The following is a 16,655-nucleotide window of genomic DNA, read 5'->3' as shown; positions in this document are numbered from 1 at the left end:
CAACTCAATTTTTTTTAAAAGAAAAGCGTAAACTACGTCGAGCACAGACTTCCGAGGATTAGAATTCGACTGCTAAAGTTAGATGGAGTGGAGCGCCGTTAGTGCGATGGGGAAACAACGTTAATCGGGTTGGTCGTGTGAACGATGCTTTGATAGCTCCTGACGAGACGGAATGGGAAAACAAGACCTGGGGCCGCCGCGTTCCATAAGGGAAGGGGACAGTAAGTGTGAATCGGGTTATTGAGGGAGACGTAGCAGTAGGTGAGCTGGACCCGCCATGTCAGATCTGGGGGGTGGGAGCGAATGAGGGGCAGCGCTGGGGGCAAGCCAAAGGAGGGTGTGTGGTGCGGAGACGGACTGAGAGCGAGAGAGAGCGTTGTGTGCTTGTGTGCCTCTGTGTGTGGAGCTTCGCGGTATCTGGAGCCTCATTTCACTTGTGGATGCTACTGGGGGTTCGTTGCCGGACAGGGGATGTTGCAGAGACGGCTCTGCTTGCCGTGCACTTTACACTGCTCGTGGCGTAGCATCTGCGCCGGAAATCGTCATGGTGATGATCGTTGCTGGTTTTGATGTCGCATGGTAGGTTGAACTCGGGAATTGTGGAGGGAAATTTGAACTTTGGCGTGTGCCTGGGTGGAGGTGGTGCTGATGGTGGTAGTTCCGGTGGCCTTGATTGTAGATTTCGTGAACAGGGGATTTTGATGGTTGAATTTGTCTTGTAGAGGTACTAGAATTTGGGATGGAGTAGTATGGAGAGAGAAAGAGAGATATGTAGCGATGGTTGCGTGAGCGAAGGGTTGGATTCTGTGAGCATGTGTGATTATTTTATGTTGCTGCTTTGCGGCGCCTGGAAAAAGTGGATTTGCGGAGCGACATGAGGATAAGAGAGAGAGGATTGTGGTGTGACGGTATGAAGGGGTTAGAGAGTGGTAGCGGAGTATGAGACGTTTTGTGCACTGGAGCATCTTGAGAGCCGGATGGGCACATATGATGTCCTTCTGGTGTAACGATCGTGACTGTGGTTTTGGGTGTTGGTTACGGCACGTACTTTTAAAGATTTAGTGAGTGCTCTCTTGTGGTGGATACTTTGAAGCACGTTTCTCAATTAATCTTGACTTTTGGGCAATTTTGAGCGCTGGGGTTATGGAGTAGACTTTCTGCTCAGACTTATCTTGAGGCGTTTGTTGAATTGTGGAGATTTTGAGCGCATGCTGCTCCAATTTAATTTGAACAGAGTGCGTTATCCTCGCAGCGATGGCGATCACCGTGACTGTTGTTAGGTTTTATGCACCGTAAGTGATGTCGAAAGTTGCGTGATAGCAAGCTGATGGAAATCAATCATCCGTGAGATTCTGGTTTTGAAAGTGATGCATCGAGGAATTCTGTCTTGTGTTTTGAAATACGCTCCTGCTAGAGACGTTCTATTGTGAGGATTTTTGATTTGCTGTTCGTATTTCTATACCTCCGAAATTTAGTCTTAAGCTTTGCATTTCAGAAATCTTTGAGTCGAGATATTGAAGGACATGTCTGGCCAGCCTGCAGGTACTGGAATTGTTGACAATTCTGTGTTCGTAGGCAACGAAGCTTTGGGTTTCTCTCCACGCACTTGAGAGGTAACTGTAGCCGTCTGGCACCTGGGCCGTTTCACCGATGGAATTAATTGTCTCCGGAAAGAGGTCAGCTGCAGGAAGGCCTCAATAAAGTGGCAAGGTGGCTGGACGAATGAATTTTTGTGCAGTCGTAGGTAGCGGAAGCTCCAGGTGTGGAATGTTTTCACCGAAAGGGGATTCGACATATTCTCAGCCGAGGTAACAAAAGGGCAAAGCAGGTGGGTTTGAAAGATGTGGGCGGATGGAGGTCCGCGGAAAGGGCTCCAGCTTCAGAGAGCAAGGTCAAACGGCTTGGCTGCCCTTTTAGATGAGCAAGAAAGTGATAGTGCCGTGGTTGTTGCTGCTTGTATGCATGATGAATGTGGCAAGTGGGGACTGGACCGCACTCTGGCACATGTCCTCGACGTTTCTCAATTGGGTTCGGAACTCTCCTTTACAAAAGATGGCAAAATTGATATTAGTAGCGTGCGATCGTATCTCGAAGCGCAGCTCAGCGTCATTCGAGACCCAGAGGAGTGTTATATATCTGGTTCCAGCCACAGGGATGGCGTTTTCATCAATGCCGCACCTTTCGGGAAAGAAACTGTTGCGATGGACAGTGGAAGTGCCTGCGGCGACATCAAGTTCGATATGAACTTCTTGCACCTGGAGAGCCAGACAATTTTCAGCAGTGTGCGTGCCAATGCGTGTGTGTGGAAAGGACGGTGGATGTACGAGGCAACCTTGGGAACAGCCGGCATTCAGCAACTTGGCTGGGCTACAATCTCATGCCCCTTTACGAATGAGGAAGGGGTAGGTGATGCGGCGGATTCGTATGCGTATGATGGGAGGAGGGTTCGCAAGTGGAGTAAATGTCATGCTTCGTACGGCCAGCCTTGGGTAGTGGGGGATGTTATAGGTTGCTGTTTGGACTTGAATAAGAAACAGATTATATTTTACAGAAATGGTATTTGTTTAGGTGTGGCTTACGACAACATCAGAGGGCTTGAACCTAGAGAAGGCTACTATCCGGCAATTTCTCTTTCGCTTGGCGAACGCTGCGAATTGAATTTTGGTGGCAGACCATTTAAGTACCCTGTTGAGGGGTTTGCTTCCATTCAGCTGCCTCCAATAGTCCAGATTAGCGACAACAAGCATGGAATGATTTTATCATCTACAAGAGCAAAGTTCCTGCTCGGTTGTTTGCAGAGGCTCGTTCAATTGGGAAGTCGCGAGGTTGCTGCTGCCATGGCTCCTGAAGACAGATTAAGGAGATACTCTCGCTTGACTGGCTATGATGTTTTGTCACTAGGTTCGGAAATATGCGATTTTCTTCTACCGCTACTCTTGGTTAGTCCTAGGTCTGATGATTTAGTTTTATTGGAAAATAATTTGAAGGTTCCAGGAGAGTACACAATTTGGTGTTCATTGGTTCCGTTCCTTCTGGAAACTTACAGAAAGGAAGCTCCCCATGATGCCTCTAGTGTTGATCAGGCATTGGATATTTTGCTCCCACGATTAGAAAGGCATGTGCCTGTTGGCGATTTTGTTACTACTATTATGGAAGCTCTCGCGTATGGCTGCCGCACATCCCCATTCACGCTAGTTGACCATCCTTATACGGGTCCTTATCCTTACCTGGCGCTAGCTTGTCATCTACTGGAGCGATATGACTTCATGGTCTCATGGTGGATGTCAGTAGGGTTCGATTCATGTTTGGAAGGGCTTCTTACTCGAAAGGGTCCAAACAAAAATGATCTTGAAGGGTTGCTGCCAATTGTATGGTGGCCTGGATCTCGGGAGGATCTCTGCTCTGAGGGTAAAATGAAGCATGCTGCGACGTCATTGTCCAAGGCAATTGTGAAGGTATGTATCATTTATATATCACCTGTATATCCTTTATCCCCTGGAGAACTGTTCGGTCTTGCATACTAGTGCTTAAAATTTGGTTTGCAAAACTCACGATCACTCTTTACAATTTTTGACTAAGCCGCATGAGCTGCTGTATGAAAGGTTGTCTGAAGAAATGGTTAAGACCTTGGATTCACTTTGGTCTAAATCTCTGTCTCCGTCCTCCGTTTGAGGAATTTGTGTTGTGTGACTGTGTTGTGCGAACGGAGATGCTGAATGGGTTATTTTCATATGGTTTTTAGGTTTACTAGTGCCTTTGCAACATGGATATAATCGCTTTCAGTTATAACGTACTATTTGTAATTTGGGTACTTAGGTGAGTATTTGAATTTGTAACAAAAGTAGGGCGTAATTTGGAGCGGTCCAACTTTGTGCATAGTTTGGTAGATTTAAAACACGATCTGTGGTGTTCCATTCAACCAACGGACTTTTGAACGCAGGTGGAAGATTTGCAATGGGAGCTCTGCACTCGATTGCTCCACTTTGTACCGCCCCCAGCAGCTGATTTATCCCAGCCCGTTCCTGGCGTGGTTTTTCGGAGATTTTTGCGGAATCTTGTATGCAAAAATCGTGGGGCCAACAGGAGTATAGCGCCAGCGGGGCTGTCTGATAATTCTGTTCTCGTTTCGACATATTGTGTTCTGCTGCGACTTCTATCTGAGGGCTTTGGACCAGGCAAGATGAATGGTGATTTCGCTGAAGGAATGAAGGAACAAGATTATTCTACAAGTTTACTTCACAGGTTGAACTGTACTCATTTCTATTACAATATTTCATTTAAAAGACTCGTGTATCTTCGCTGTGTTCTTAGTGTTGTACATATTTGGTTCTTAGTCGACGGTGACCCTGACTAGCAGCAGTTGTTATTGTGGAACGTTTAAGAGATATTGAGGGTGGTTTGCACCTGCAGGGTCGGCAAGCGTAGTTTTCCTGTCAGCATCTTCTTGAAAGACTCCGGCGCCACAGATTTCGCTCGCTTGGGTGGAACTTTCAGCCATTTGGTGAAAACCTTTCCTGTCGGGTTGGATGTTTCAGAAGTGGAATGGGAGGAAAGCTGTATGGATGAAGGAGATAATGTTGTGCGACATGATGGTAAACTGAAGCCAGCTTGTTGTTCCGACCTTACCTTGAGTGGGCTGCTGAGCGACAGCAAGACTCCTGTGAGGGCCCCAAGTAAGTTAGTCGCTGTCAGTGCTGCAGCTGGAGTGAGTGAGAGGGCGGGTAGCCCCATCAGTAGTAATTATACTAGTGGTCGCAGTTGTGACGGGTGTGTCGAAGACAAACCAAGTTCAAGCGGAAGGGTGGATATTGGGTTGGGCGGCGCTCCTGTTTCCCGCAGCTATAAGAGGCAAGGGTTTAAGCCTATGAAGGAGCTATCTGAATCTATTAGAGAAGAGGAGTTGCTGGATATCATGCTCTTGCTGTACCACCTCGGACTAGCTCAAAATTTCAAACAGGTATGATATTTGCCGCTTTCCGTCATCTTAAATATTACCATGTCGTGATCAGATGATTTAGTTATGCAATGCTTATGGAGACCTATTGTCTTATTTTATTTACATTGTGTGCTTCTGTGTAGGCCTCGTTCTTCATGCAGCATCAGATGCAATCAATTGCTCAACTTGATGAAACAGATCGTCAGATACGGGAAGAGAAGATGTCGAGTGAATATGTGAAGCGTTTGAAAGAAGCCAGAACACTATACCGAGAAGATTTGATTGATTGTGTTCGGCAGTGTACATGGTATGTTCTTTCACCATCACGCAATTCTCCCTTTGTATTTGTAGTGATCGATGATACCTTGTTAGGTTTGCACGTTATTAATTTTAGTGCCTCTAATCACGCCTTTGCACTGCAGGTACCGTGTGACAATGTTTGCAAGGTGGAAGCTTAGGGGAATGTATGCCACCTGTATGTGGCTTGTGCAGCTTTTACTAGTTCTGAGTAAAAGAGACCCTCTCTTCAGCTACGTTCCAGAATTCTATGTTGAGACTCTGGTGTGTGGTTACTTCCCAGACTACTTCGTATCTTTCTTCATGCATGCTGTCCGTTTTGTAGCATTTGATGGTTTTTCTTGTTTTTGATCTTGGAACCGCTTACCCCCTGATTGCTGCCGAAACATGTTAAATCCTGTGAGAGTTTGGATCATTGTGCGATTTTGATTAGTGGATGTCTTACCAGATGGACTCTTTTCATGCTTTGCGAAGAAGCGACCCTCCGTTTGTATCGCCGTCCTCTCTTCTGCAGCAGGGGCTTTCTCCTCTGGTATTCTCTTCGCTTCTATGCTGTGTCCTTGGATGTATTCTTAGGCGAATGGGGATGCTGTCATGTTGCTGCTTTACTAGGTTCATTACGTTTACCTCCTTTGCTGTGTTTCCTTCTTAATTTTACCTGATTTACCCATACAGGTGACTTTCCTGGTTACCCACTTTAATGATGTCCGAATAGCGAATCCAGATGTTCGAGATATTTTGCTGCAGTCAATATCAGTTTTGGTACAATATAAGGAACATGTCATCGCATTTGAACGGAGCCAAGCAGCTCGAGAATGCATGGCTGGCTCTCTTCTATCTTCTTTTGACAACCGCTTTTGGATCCCTGTATCCAACATCTTGTTGCGGCTTTGTAAGGGTTCTGGCTTTGGAGCCTCAAAATGTTTGTCACATGGAGAGTCTTTCTCCCCGCATTTTCAGGTTAGTATGACTTTCAAGTTTCGAGATCTGACGTGATCGGGGGATTTGTAGCTGTGTAGGCACAACTAGCCTTGTGGACGTGTTGTACAGGGCTTATTATTTTTCTTTTAATGTGTTTGCGATTGCTAAACTTTGTTATAGAACATTGAGCTTTGTAATTGATCACCAAGCATTTGGATGCAGCGTTTACTGAAGGAAAAATGTATGACCGACGAAAGGCTCTTTGCGTCCTTCCTCAATCGTCTCTTCAATACGCTGAACTGGACTATCACAGAGTTTTCAGTTGCAATTAAAGAGATGCAAGAACAATCCGACTTGCGTCAGGTATTGTTACTTTTAATTGCTTGAATTGTTCATCCGATCTAGAAAATGCATTTCCAAAATTCGCTTGGGTTATATTCGTGGACCTTTCTTATCTGTAGAGCTTTCTAAATGTAGACATAATGCTCTTCATACGCAAGTCAATTGATACAGTAAGTAGTGACATGATATTGCACGATTGTCCGGTCTTGACTTTTCAAAGCACTTTACGCACTTCAAAAGTATGTATTTTCCCATTCAGTTTTAGAAAAGAGCAGAAGAATGAGTTCGGAATTTGAACTTTTGTATCCAACCGCTTTACTGGTTCTGAATCTCAGTTTCTTTTTGCTGAACTGATCAGGTGCCAGATTTGCTTCAAAGGAAATGCACAATTATGTTCGAACTTTCTTGCAATTTAGAAAGGATACTCGAGTTCCTCACGCAAGAGTTGCCATATGCTTTCTTGCGAGGGCCTGAAATCAATCTTCTTCGGCTTTGTGAGATTATCGTATTCGTTCTCAATCACACTACAATAAGCGCAGACGCTCATTTCTTTGATAGGTTGGTAAACTGAGGCCTCAAGAATGTTCTGCCCTTGTCATTTATTTATTTATTCACCGTTATTTTCCGTCATCCTGCTCTGGTTTTGGTTGGAGGAAGCAGATTTTTTCTTCTGTACTTTTTTGTCAGGATCGTTAATCAACACAATTCAAACGTTTTTTTCCTCGTTCTTTCAGCACTGTAAGGCAGCAGGGACAATCTCCGGAAAAGATTAATCGAGCAATGATCTTGGCTCCTCTTGTTGGAATTATACTCAATTTGAGAAACGCTACCTCAACACCTAATCATGTTATGGCCTACGACGTGGCAACAGTTCTTGCTGGTTTAGACGTTTCGGCAGCTGTTATTGCCAAATTTCAATATCTGATAGACTACAGTTGGGTAAGGATTAATATTCTCTCAGCTCTTATACCTGTTTTGAATAGTTCTATATGTTGGTGTAGACCAGATGTGGAAACTCAATCATGCGTAAGAACGGAAAGTATGCAATTTGAAGGATGTCTTTTAAGCGGACAATTGTTTATATTTAAAATTGCGTATTGTAGGAGATGGCATTCAAAGGAGATATTTCTATCAGCAGAATTTCAGATTTGAAACAGTTTGTTTCAAAACTGAAGCTTGAATCAAAAGCTGCAAGGAAACAGACCTCTTCTCATGATTTGCTTGCAATGAGTTCAACCTCAGGTATCGGACCTTTTCAACTTGCCCAATCTGCCTTCATGTTTGGCTTTACAGCACTTAGTTGAATTCATTGCAATGTCGAGTAAAAGTTTACAATGTCTTCATATGAGTGGCGAACTTGGGATTGGAGCAGATCTTCTTGGGAGCCTTGCAATGATGGACAGGGAAGAGGCATGCACTATATGCTATGCTTGTGAAGTGGACACCATTTTCTTTCCCTGCAAGCACAAGTCTTGTCAACGTTGTATATCTCGACATCTTCTCAACAATCAGCGGTGCTTTTTCTGTAATTCCACCATCATCAAGTTTTCGCCCATCCAAGCAACCCCTGCTGTTGAAGATGACTAGTGTCGAACAAATTCAAACAGGACATCAACTGAAGCTTAAATAGACGCAAAAAGCGTCAATCTAACATAGGCCTATCACTGCGCATATTCAACAGCAGACGGGTGCCCAGTGGTTGAGCTACTATGGCATCAGGGTGAACTAACCTGTTTGAAAGTTTCTATGGCTTCCGGGTGTCGTGTATCTCTACGAGCTATCTGAAATACCTGCTGTAGGTAAGTCTATGGAAACCTGACCCATTTACGACATCTGGTCCCATTTCTTGATCCACTATTCGTCACACTTCTGGAGGATTGCTTGGAAGGGTGCCAAAGGTGATGTACATACAACATTGCCAGCACGTTGAAGTCCATTTGGATCATTCAAGCAGGTGATGCTATTTGCAGGTCGTTGTAAGTGTTGTTGCTTTGTTCTTCTAAATACCAATAGGTTTTTTGTCATAGAGCATATTTATCTGAACTCGTTATCGATTGATAGAAATTCGTGCGGAACTAGCAAATAGGACTTCCTGTAGTCGGTGCATTGAGATCGGAGTGCAATTTAGTTTTGAATCATGTCCTTTAGTTTCTACATGTCGTTAATGATTTTGATGTTCTGGAGGAAGGGCGGTAGAGTTGATTTTAGTATCCAGTGTAGATCTAAACTTAACTAGGTATCAAAGGTCTTTAAAAATGTCATTCATCTTGCAAAGTGATGTTCTTACTGAGACCACGGAATGGAATTTGGTACAGGCCTCAGTTGTTTCTGCATTTTTATGAGGTGAAGATGAGGCTGATAAGGTGGAAGGTGTTCTGGATATCCTCCTACCTTAGGAAGTCATCTTTCCTCTGTTGCAGCCACATTTATTTCTCACACATCGAAATGGAACTTTGCGTTAGGACGAATTTTCTTTCCGTCACCATGTCAATACAAGTACTGCAGGTGTCATGACGCCGGCATGCTGTTTTGTTTCGGTTTCTCTGTGATGGAAGTGCAATTTTTGTGCGAGATGGATTATTCCCTCGATCTGCCAACGTTACCGAGGTTAAAAAATCTCCAATGTACACACCCAATCTACATATAGTTTCTCATTCAGTTTCGTCTGACGCTTGTAGGTTAGACTAGTGTTGATTTGGGTCGCATGAATAATTATCTACCACCATACTATGAACAAACACAATTGCTTGCTAAAGGCCCTTTGCCAACCTCATAGTCATAGTCATCTATATTAAGTGGCGAAAGCATACAACGATAAGCAATCAAGCAAACACATGAAATGAAACAATGAAGTGTTTAACAAAATTATTCAGTGATTGAGTAAGCAAATCAACGTTGGGAATTATGCAGCTCAAACCGTGGCTAGCCAGCTAACATTTTTGGTGAGCTTGCCAGTTATTAAGGTCTGCTAATAGACCAAGTGCACAGGTGTTATTGTTATCTTTTTCAACATTCAAATATTCTCCTATACACAATGCTTTGTACTATTTGGAATTTCTATTGTTAACTTATTTTTTGTTTATTTTTAAGGACTTGTATAAATATGCAATCTTATTCTGAATGAACAGAAGTAACCATGTGATATCTTACATTTAGAAACATGACATCTTTATAATATATAGTATTTGAACATGTAACTACTAGTTTTGATAATAATCTTACCACTTTAATTTTGATACATTCTTACATTTTGATAATTTATATTATATTTAATGCATTTATATTGTTGTTTCTAAAGTATATTGTACTTTTATCTAAAGGATACTACATGGATATTAGATCTCCATGTTATATAGAAATATATTTGTATCATTAGTAGAAATAAAATTATTATTCATAATTAAAACTATTTTAGAATACATACATATATGTATATAAAATACATCACAATAATGTTAATTACAATACAAATAAAAAATAAATACATTTTTGTTGTTATAATAAAATCAAGTGATATGCATGCACAAACATGACTAAAGGTCAAATCCACATCTTTGAAGCTTCTACAAATCTTCTCCACAAGATATTGTCAAATCTATCTTTATTACCTTCTACTTAATATTTCTTATTTAGGTAATTATGTATGTTGTTGACATATAATAAGGTTAAAAGAATCAAAAGAACTTGTGAAAAAATGTTATTTTAAAGCTTATGATGTATTTAGGAAATACACAATATAAGTTCATAAATTAACATCCAAAATTTATTAATAAAGACAATAAAAATAAATGTATCTTTATTCTTGGGTATCATTCTCAATGAAAAAATTAATATTCATATAAAAGTTATTATAATGAAATTAAGAAAATAATCTCTATAATTGATTTAATACAAAAAATTATTTATTTAGATACTTCTAGATGAAGGCTAATTAAAATTCTAGAAATATATATATATATATATATATATATATATAAAACTATAAAAAAATAATAATAAAAAAAAAATACAATCTACATTATCTTTTACTATTAGGGCCATTAAACTAATTTTTCTTAGTAAAAAGTAATTTAGATGAGGCTTTTCAATTTCAACCATTTAAAAGAATTAAATTTCTATTAACTAATCTTGTCTCCTAAGTATGCATGCATTCATTAATAATTGTATCAAAAGTTTAATTTATTTGAGTTTAAGAAATATTTTGTTTTTATAGTTGTTCTTGCAAAAGAAATACAAATTGTTTATGTTTTCTTAATCATTTTTTGAATTTAATAAATTCTATATTTTATAAAATTATTTATATTTTTTAATAATAAATCTTCTTTACAAAAGTGTAAAATTTATATATATATATATATATATATATATATATTTATGAAATCAATTAAAATATTATAGTCACTATAGATTATTATAATTAATAATTACAAAGATAATTATTATTAATTATATATTATTGAAGAAATATCTTGAATAATTATTCCTGTAAAAATAAATTTTGAATGTGTTCAATTTTGAAATATAATTTAAGATGAATTTAAATATATGGAGAGAAGGAAAGAAGAACAAACTTTTAGTAATGATGCATATTATTTTATGGATTGATAGTGACTTTTAAGCATATTGTTTATAATCAATTTAAATTGCATAACTTTTACATTTTTAATTAATATTCCATTAGAATATAGGTGCTTAACACAAAGTATTATCTTAAGTTTTTAAAATTTGATAAACATGTTGAACAAATCTTTATGAGTTTTTTTGATATTTGCTTTATAATTTTACGTATATACTTTAAAAAAATATTTATGATGAATTCCAAAATATATATATTTTAAATAAATTAATTGACTTGTCATATTTATTTACTGTTGATAAAATTCTCTTTATTATTTTTAAATCTTAAAATTTTAAAAATATATAAAATGATAAGTTATGAAAAAAAGTAAGCATTTAGTCAAGAAAAAAAATGGAAAATACACTATAAGATTTGTACAATAATCAAAAAAGATATTATTAGTTTTAAATTTAGACTAGCACACAAGATTCTTAGTAAATCCATAATATCTAATTTATTTATTATTTGACAACTCATACCATTTTTGCAATGGAAGTTAAAATATGTGGGGCTTCTTTCACCTAATTTTAATCCACATACTACTATTATATTTTTTAAAAATTAAAAAATTATTTTTACAAATTATAATTTTTTAAAAAATTTAGCATATTTTCATAAATAGTTTTGAACATGGCCAATAATACCTTAAAAACATGTTGGACATACTTTAATGCTATTTATATTCTAAACAAATATGTCATGTCTTTCTTTAAGAAATATTTTTAAATATATTATAATATTTTATTTATTTATTTATTTATTATTTTAATTAATAAAGTATACAAAGCTATTATTAATATATATATAATTATAATAATAATTTTCTAAAAAGCCAAATAAAACACACAAGTTGTATTTTTTGGAGTTCTATTATTTTTTGTATACTTTTTGTAGTTGAATAATTTTTGCTAAAATATCAATAAAAGCACTCAATAAACTATAATTAATGTGTATTGAGATGCTTCAAATTTGGTCATTGACTTACAACAACCTCCGTTGATACAATATCAACTTAGAGAAATCTTTAAAGATCTAAAAGCTTTTTATTTTATTTGTTTAGAAGTAATAGTATTGTATTAATAAAGGAATAAAATACATTTCAATGTGGTTTCCTATGAAGGATTGAAAGGTTGAGTAGAATGGGTGCAAGCTTCCATTTGAGAGAAGTAAGACCACTTGAACAGAAAATATTATTCTTGCATCAATGATCTCAAAATTCCTATCTAATAATTATTTTTCATTCATCTCTTTACTTGTGGAAGTAGGTGGAAATGTGATTGTGCTTGGCCATGCCTTCATCTTAATTTTGATGGGTTTCATTGATGAAAAGCTTTGATCTTCTCTACTATATTTTTAAGATTTTTTGTTGACTCCCATGTGTGTTTGCTAATATTATATCCGCATCAATGAATAAGATATTCTAACCTATGTTGGCGATGCCTTGAATCTAAGACTTCTTCCGCCTTAAATTATTAAATATTATCTACTTCTATAGGAGGCGGTGGTATTTCTCTTCTTTTCAAGATATTCATTGTCTTACATAGCTCTAAATGAGACACATGAAATACAGGATGGATTTTCATAGACTTTGGTAAATGTAATTGATAAGCAACTAGATTGACTTGTTCACAAATATGAAATGGTCTAAGTCTATAATAATCTAACTTATTACAATGGAAAATAGTTTTAATATTATGGCAAAGTAACCATATTTTATTACCAACATAGAAATGAAGTTTTTCCTTGCAATAAGCATCTGCATTACTCTTTTGTTGTTCTTGAGCCTCTTTTAGTTGCGCCTCTATTATTGTATATAGCTTAGATAAATGATTTGCCAAATCTTTTGTTGTAAGATTATTAACTTTTAAAAAGTCAAAAGCATCAAGTTGTGGATGATAACCATACTTAGTAAAGAAAGGTGTTTGTTACGTAGAAGAATGTATTGTGTTATAATAAAAAAATTCTACCAATGGCAAAAGAATTATCCAATCATCTTGTTGATAGTTGATGGTACACCTCAAATACTGTTCCAAAACTTGATTTGCACTTTCTATTTGTCTATTAGTTTGAGGATGGAAAACCAAAGATAGTTGTATATTCACTTTTAGAGTCTTGAAAAGTATTATCCAAAATCTTGATACAAACTGAGTTCTCTTATCTAATATAATATCTTTAAGCAATCCATGATAGTGATAGATGTTGTCAAGGAAAAGCTTGTATATTTCTTCACGTGTGATAGATTTTGTACATGATACAAAATGTGCCATCTTGGAGAAACAATCTACTATCACAAATATAGAATAATAAGAACTTAAGACTGAAAGATCTATAATAAAATCTATAGAAAGAGAAGATCATAGTTGTTCTTAAATGGATAATGGTTGGAAAAGTCCATAGGGTCGATGATGAGGAGATTTTAACCTTAAACAAATGTCATTGACTAGACAAAGTTTTTTATTGTTTTTCACATTTGTGGTGATTAAAGATTTTTAAATATAATTTTTAATGTCTTGTATCCAAAATGTCTGGCCATTGAAAAGTCATGATGTACTTGAAGAATATGTAAACATGTTTTTTTTTCTAGAATTTATAAGCATCTTTCAAAATAAAGTAGATTACTTTTTAACTCAAACTTGGAAGCATCTTGAGACATGGAAGAAGGATTCTTGATATCATAAATAAGAGGATTAAAGGACATACTTGATTGAATTTGCTTCATAAGGATTGAATCAAGAGTCAATTTAGTATTATTGAGTAGCTTGTTGACTAAATTTAAAAACTACTTAATATATAACTAGATTAAAAACTTAGTCAACAAGCTAATTACGTGCCATATGCATTTGTAGCTTCTGAAAAAAGCTAACTATATAGCTCTATATAGAAAACTTGTCTCTATTTATAATTATTTTTTATATAGGACCACATAGTAAACAAGCTAACTAAATGTAACTAAATATAAGTTAAGATACATGTCATGCAAAATCAACACATTTTTGGAGGTCATATGGAATGTCGCCACATAGATCCTATATAGATAATATATATAAAAACAAGAGTGAAGCCTTCTTCACTCTTGTCAATTCCTTTCTTGCTTTTAGTCTAGTTTCAAGAGTCTTTAGATTCTTTGTCTTTTGGCAATAGCCATTCTAGTTTCTTTTTTAATATACATACTTCTTTATTTCTATTTTGTCATATTTTTTTGAGAGAATCTCACTTCTTTATTTGCTTTCATTGAGTTCTTTTTGTGAACAATGGCACCACATAGAAGCCAATCCTCCTACGTAATTTAAAGGAGCCTATTTGATCACCTTTTATTTATATTAGTTTGTGCTCTTACATGAATACTAGATCAAGTTGGAAGTCCATTGAGTATAAGTGAGCTCTAAATTTGCCATGTTTGATCTTGCTAGTTTGAAGGTTAGAAAGGCCATGAATATTCTATAAATTTATGTTGTATAATGTGTTGGTCATAAGCGGGTGAAGAAAGAAGTTTTTTTGTTATTCATAGTAGAAATAGTAGCTAGTTGTGTTATATTAACTAAGACTAGAAGGAAGTAAATAACCATGATGTATTTGTCTCTATTTATAATTATTTTGTTGATGGAGAAGCAGTAAATTTTGAATAGCAGGTCTTTATTAAAGGCATCCTTGAGAAAAAGCTAAGGAGAAATATGGCCAATAATTACAATTTTAAATGCTTTATGGTTATTCAAATATGCTAGGAGAATTCCATATCTTGGCCAACATAATTGAGCACCACATGTAATAACTAACATGTTTTTAATTATTTATTAGATAGCTGCTATGATAATCAAAGTTATATCTAACTTAGCATTTTCTTGGTCAATTCAAGAGGGGGTGGAAGGGATGTGAGTGCAACAGGAATAGATTATTGCAAAGGAGTGAACTAGGTTAGGAATTTGTTTATAGATGGATTAGAGTGGATTTTGAATTTTGATCTAGGGTACCTACAAGTTAATTGAGTATTTTGGTCATGAGTACTAATGTGGAATCACATATAATCAAGTTGTCACTCATAGCTAGTTACTTTGATACCTTAGAGTTTGGCAAATTTAAACTAGAGGTAGATTGGATTAGTGAGGTGATTGAATGCACTTCATGTAATGTTCTTGGTGGTTGTAGTGTATTGATGCAAGTTGAAACAAGACCCCATATTTGTGCTAACATTTTGAAGAGGTAATGATCTTCTTTTGTCATTTCTCAATTAAAATAAATCCAAATTTTTAAATCATTCACTTATATCAACTAACACATAGCTTCATCAAAATATAAAAAATATATATTTGCAGGAGATATTTCCATAAGTGCTAAGATATGAAAAATTATCATGCCTTCTAGGAGTGTTTGCTATTATTTGACCTAGTACATTAATTTTTAACTTCAAGAGATTAAGTCTTTGCTTTTGGGACCTAAATTGATGACCAATGTGATTTGTAGTTGTTCCTAGTACGTCTCACAGATGTTGTTTATTTGTAATATATTAGTTGGTAGTATGATCCTAATACCTTGGATTTTTCCATAAATTAAATTCAAGTATCATTTCTAAGTCTTCTTGGTAATATAGATGATTGACTATATCTACATGGTTTTATCCTCTCTCTAATAATATTGGGAAAGTTTAGGATGGTTTAGACCAAGTCTTCTATAGCACTCAAGTTTCAAGGGCATTTTCTACTTAGAGATAGTTCACAATTTGAGAGTGTTGTCTACTTTAGAAGTCTTCTATCCCTACCAAGCATGAACCAAGGTACAAGGTCCTCAAAAAGAGAAGTAGAAACTATATCTTTGCATGGAAGGAAGAAGTTGTCCACATATAAGGCTAGTGTGTCTATTATACTAACTTCTATCTACAATTCAAAGGTAGATTGAAGGTCCATGTATGAGATTGATATGTATTCTATTTTGGCAGTCAATATTGTTGCCTTTTGATCATAGGTGTTATTAATGTTGTGAGTGTATTTTTGTGTAAGTCATTTCTTCCTTGTATTTTTGTGTAGACATCAAGCTTCATTGTGCTTTAGTTCGAGGTAGTTCCTACATTGCTTGAAGATCCTTTTATACTCCAAAGTAATTTCTATTTCTCTCTTTGTCATCAATATCAATAGTATGATTGAGGAAGAGATTGCTTTCACGTCCTTAATTAATACACAAATTTAAAGAGTTGATGACTTCCGCAAGTAATCTTCTTTCTTCTCTATTTAGACTACTTTACTAAAAGCTACACACATATTAAATAATGCTTAGTAGAAAATATTATCTAGTCTTAAAAATCTAATCCAGAAGAAAATTTATATTCTTTTTAATGCTTGGAGATTGAATTGGGAGTGCTATGTGTGTAGGTATAAAAGATGAGAGCCAAAATATAGGTGGATGCTTTGGAAGGCCTCTCTTTGTATCCATTTTAGATTCAAAAGTAAGCACAAAGTAGCTCCTTTAGAACATCTGGATGCCTAATATGTATATGATTGGTTCTATAAGGTTGACATTTGCCCATTTCTATAACTCTATATGGAATAGGAG

General features: G+C 36.4%; 1 protein-coding gene across 8 annotated transcripts; it reads left to right on the top strand.

Moving 5' to 3' along the window:
- Positions 1–405: 405 nt before the first annotated feature.
- Positions 406–9,162, top strand: LOC112289691 (E3 ubiquitin-protein ligase RKP). Of its 8 annotated transcripts, XR_016505508.1 has the most exons (15): positions 442–579; positions 1,198–1,292; positions 1,536–3,455; positions 3,941–4,242; positions 4,411–4,957; positions 5,080–5,243; positions 5,359–5,497; positions 5,682–5,765; positions 5,909–6,193; positions 6,377–6,517; positions 6,855–7,054; positions 7,231–7,435; positions 7,600–7,738; positions 7,869–8,295; positions 8,812–9,162. XR_016505508.1 is itself a non-coding variant. In XM_090254277.1 (13 exons), the coding sequence occupies exons 2-13, from the start codon at positions 1,842–1,844 to the stop codon at positions 8,081–8,083; spliced, it is 4,035 nt and encodes a 1,344-aa protein (XP_090110403.1). In that variant the 5' UTR covers positions 406–547; positions 1,536–1,841; the 3' UTR covers positions 8,084–9,162. The 8 variants fall into 8 exon arrangements, 4 of the variants coding, with proteins under 4 accessions (XP_090110403.1, XP_090110396.1, XP_024390937.2 ...); XR_002971965.3 differs by lacking the exon at positions 1,198–1,292 and having other exon boundaries at positions 437–579; XR_002971955.3 differs by lacking the exon at positions 1,198–1,292 and having other exon boundaries at positions 437–579; positions 7,869–8,450.
- The last annotated feature ends 7,493 nt before the right edge of the window (positions 9,163–16,655 follow it).

Source organism: Physcomitrium patens, chromosome 1 (genome assembly GCF_059467195.1).
Source record: "Physcomitrium patens ecotype Gransden chromosome 1, ASM5946719v1, whole genome shotgun sequence".
NCBI classification, from domain to species: domain Eukaryota; kingdom Viridiplantae; phylum Streptophyta; class Bryopsida; order Funariales; family Funariaceae; genus Physcomitrium; species Physcomitrium patens.
Note: the sequence above shows the minus strand (reverse complement) of the source record. Positions and strands in the feature narration are given on the sequence as shown.

Excerpts from the sequence above, each read along its gene's own strand:
- LOC112289691 (XM_090254277.1), top strand. The coding sequence starts at position 1,842 with ATGTGGGCGGATGGAGGTCCGCGGAAAGGGCTCCAGCTTCAGAGAGCA. Across the intron at positions 4,243-4,410 it reads TCTACAAGTTTACTTCACAG|GGTCGGCAAGCGTAGTTTTC; the intron begins GTTGAACTGTAC and ends TTGCACCTGCAG. Across the intron at positions 6,194-6,376 it reads CTTTCTCCCCGCATTTTCAG|CGTTTACTGAAGGAAAAATG; the intron begins GTTAGTATGACT and ends ATTTGGATGCAG.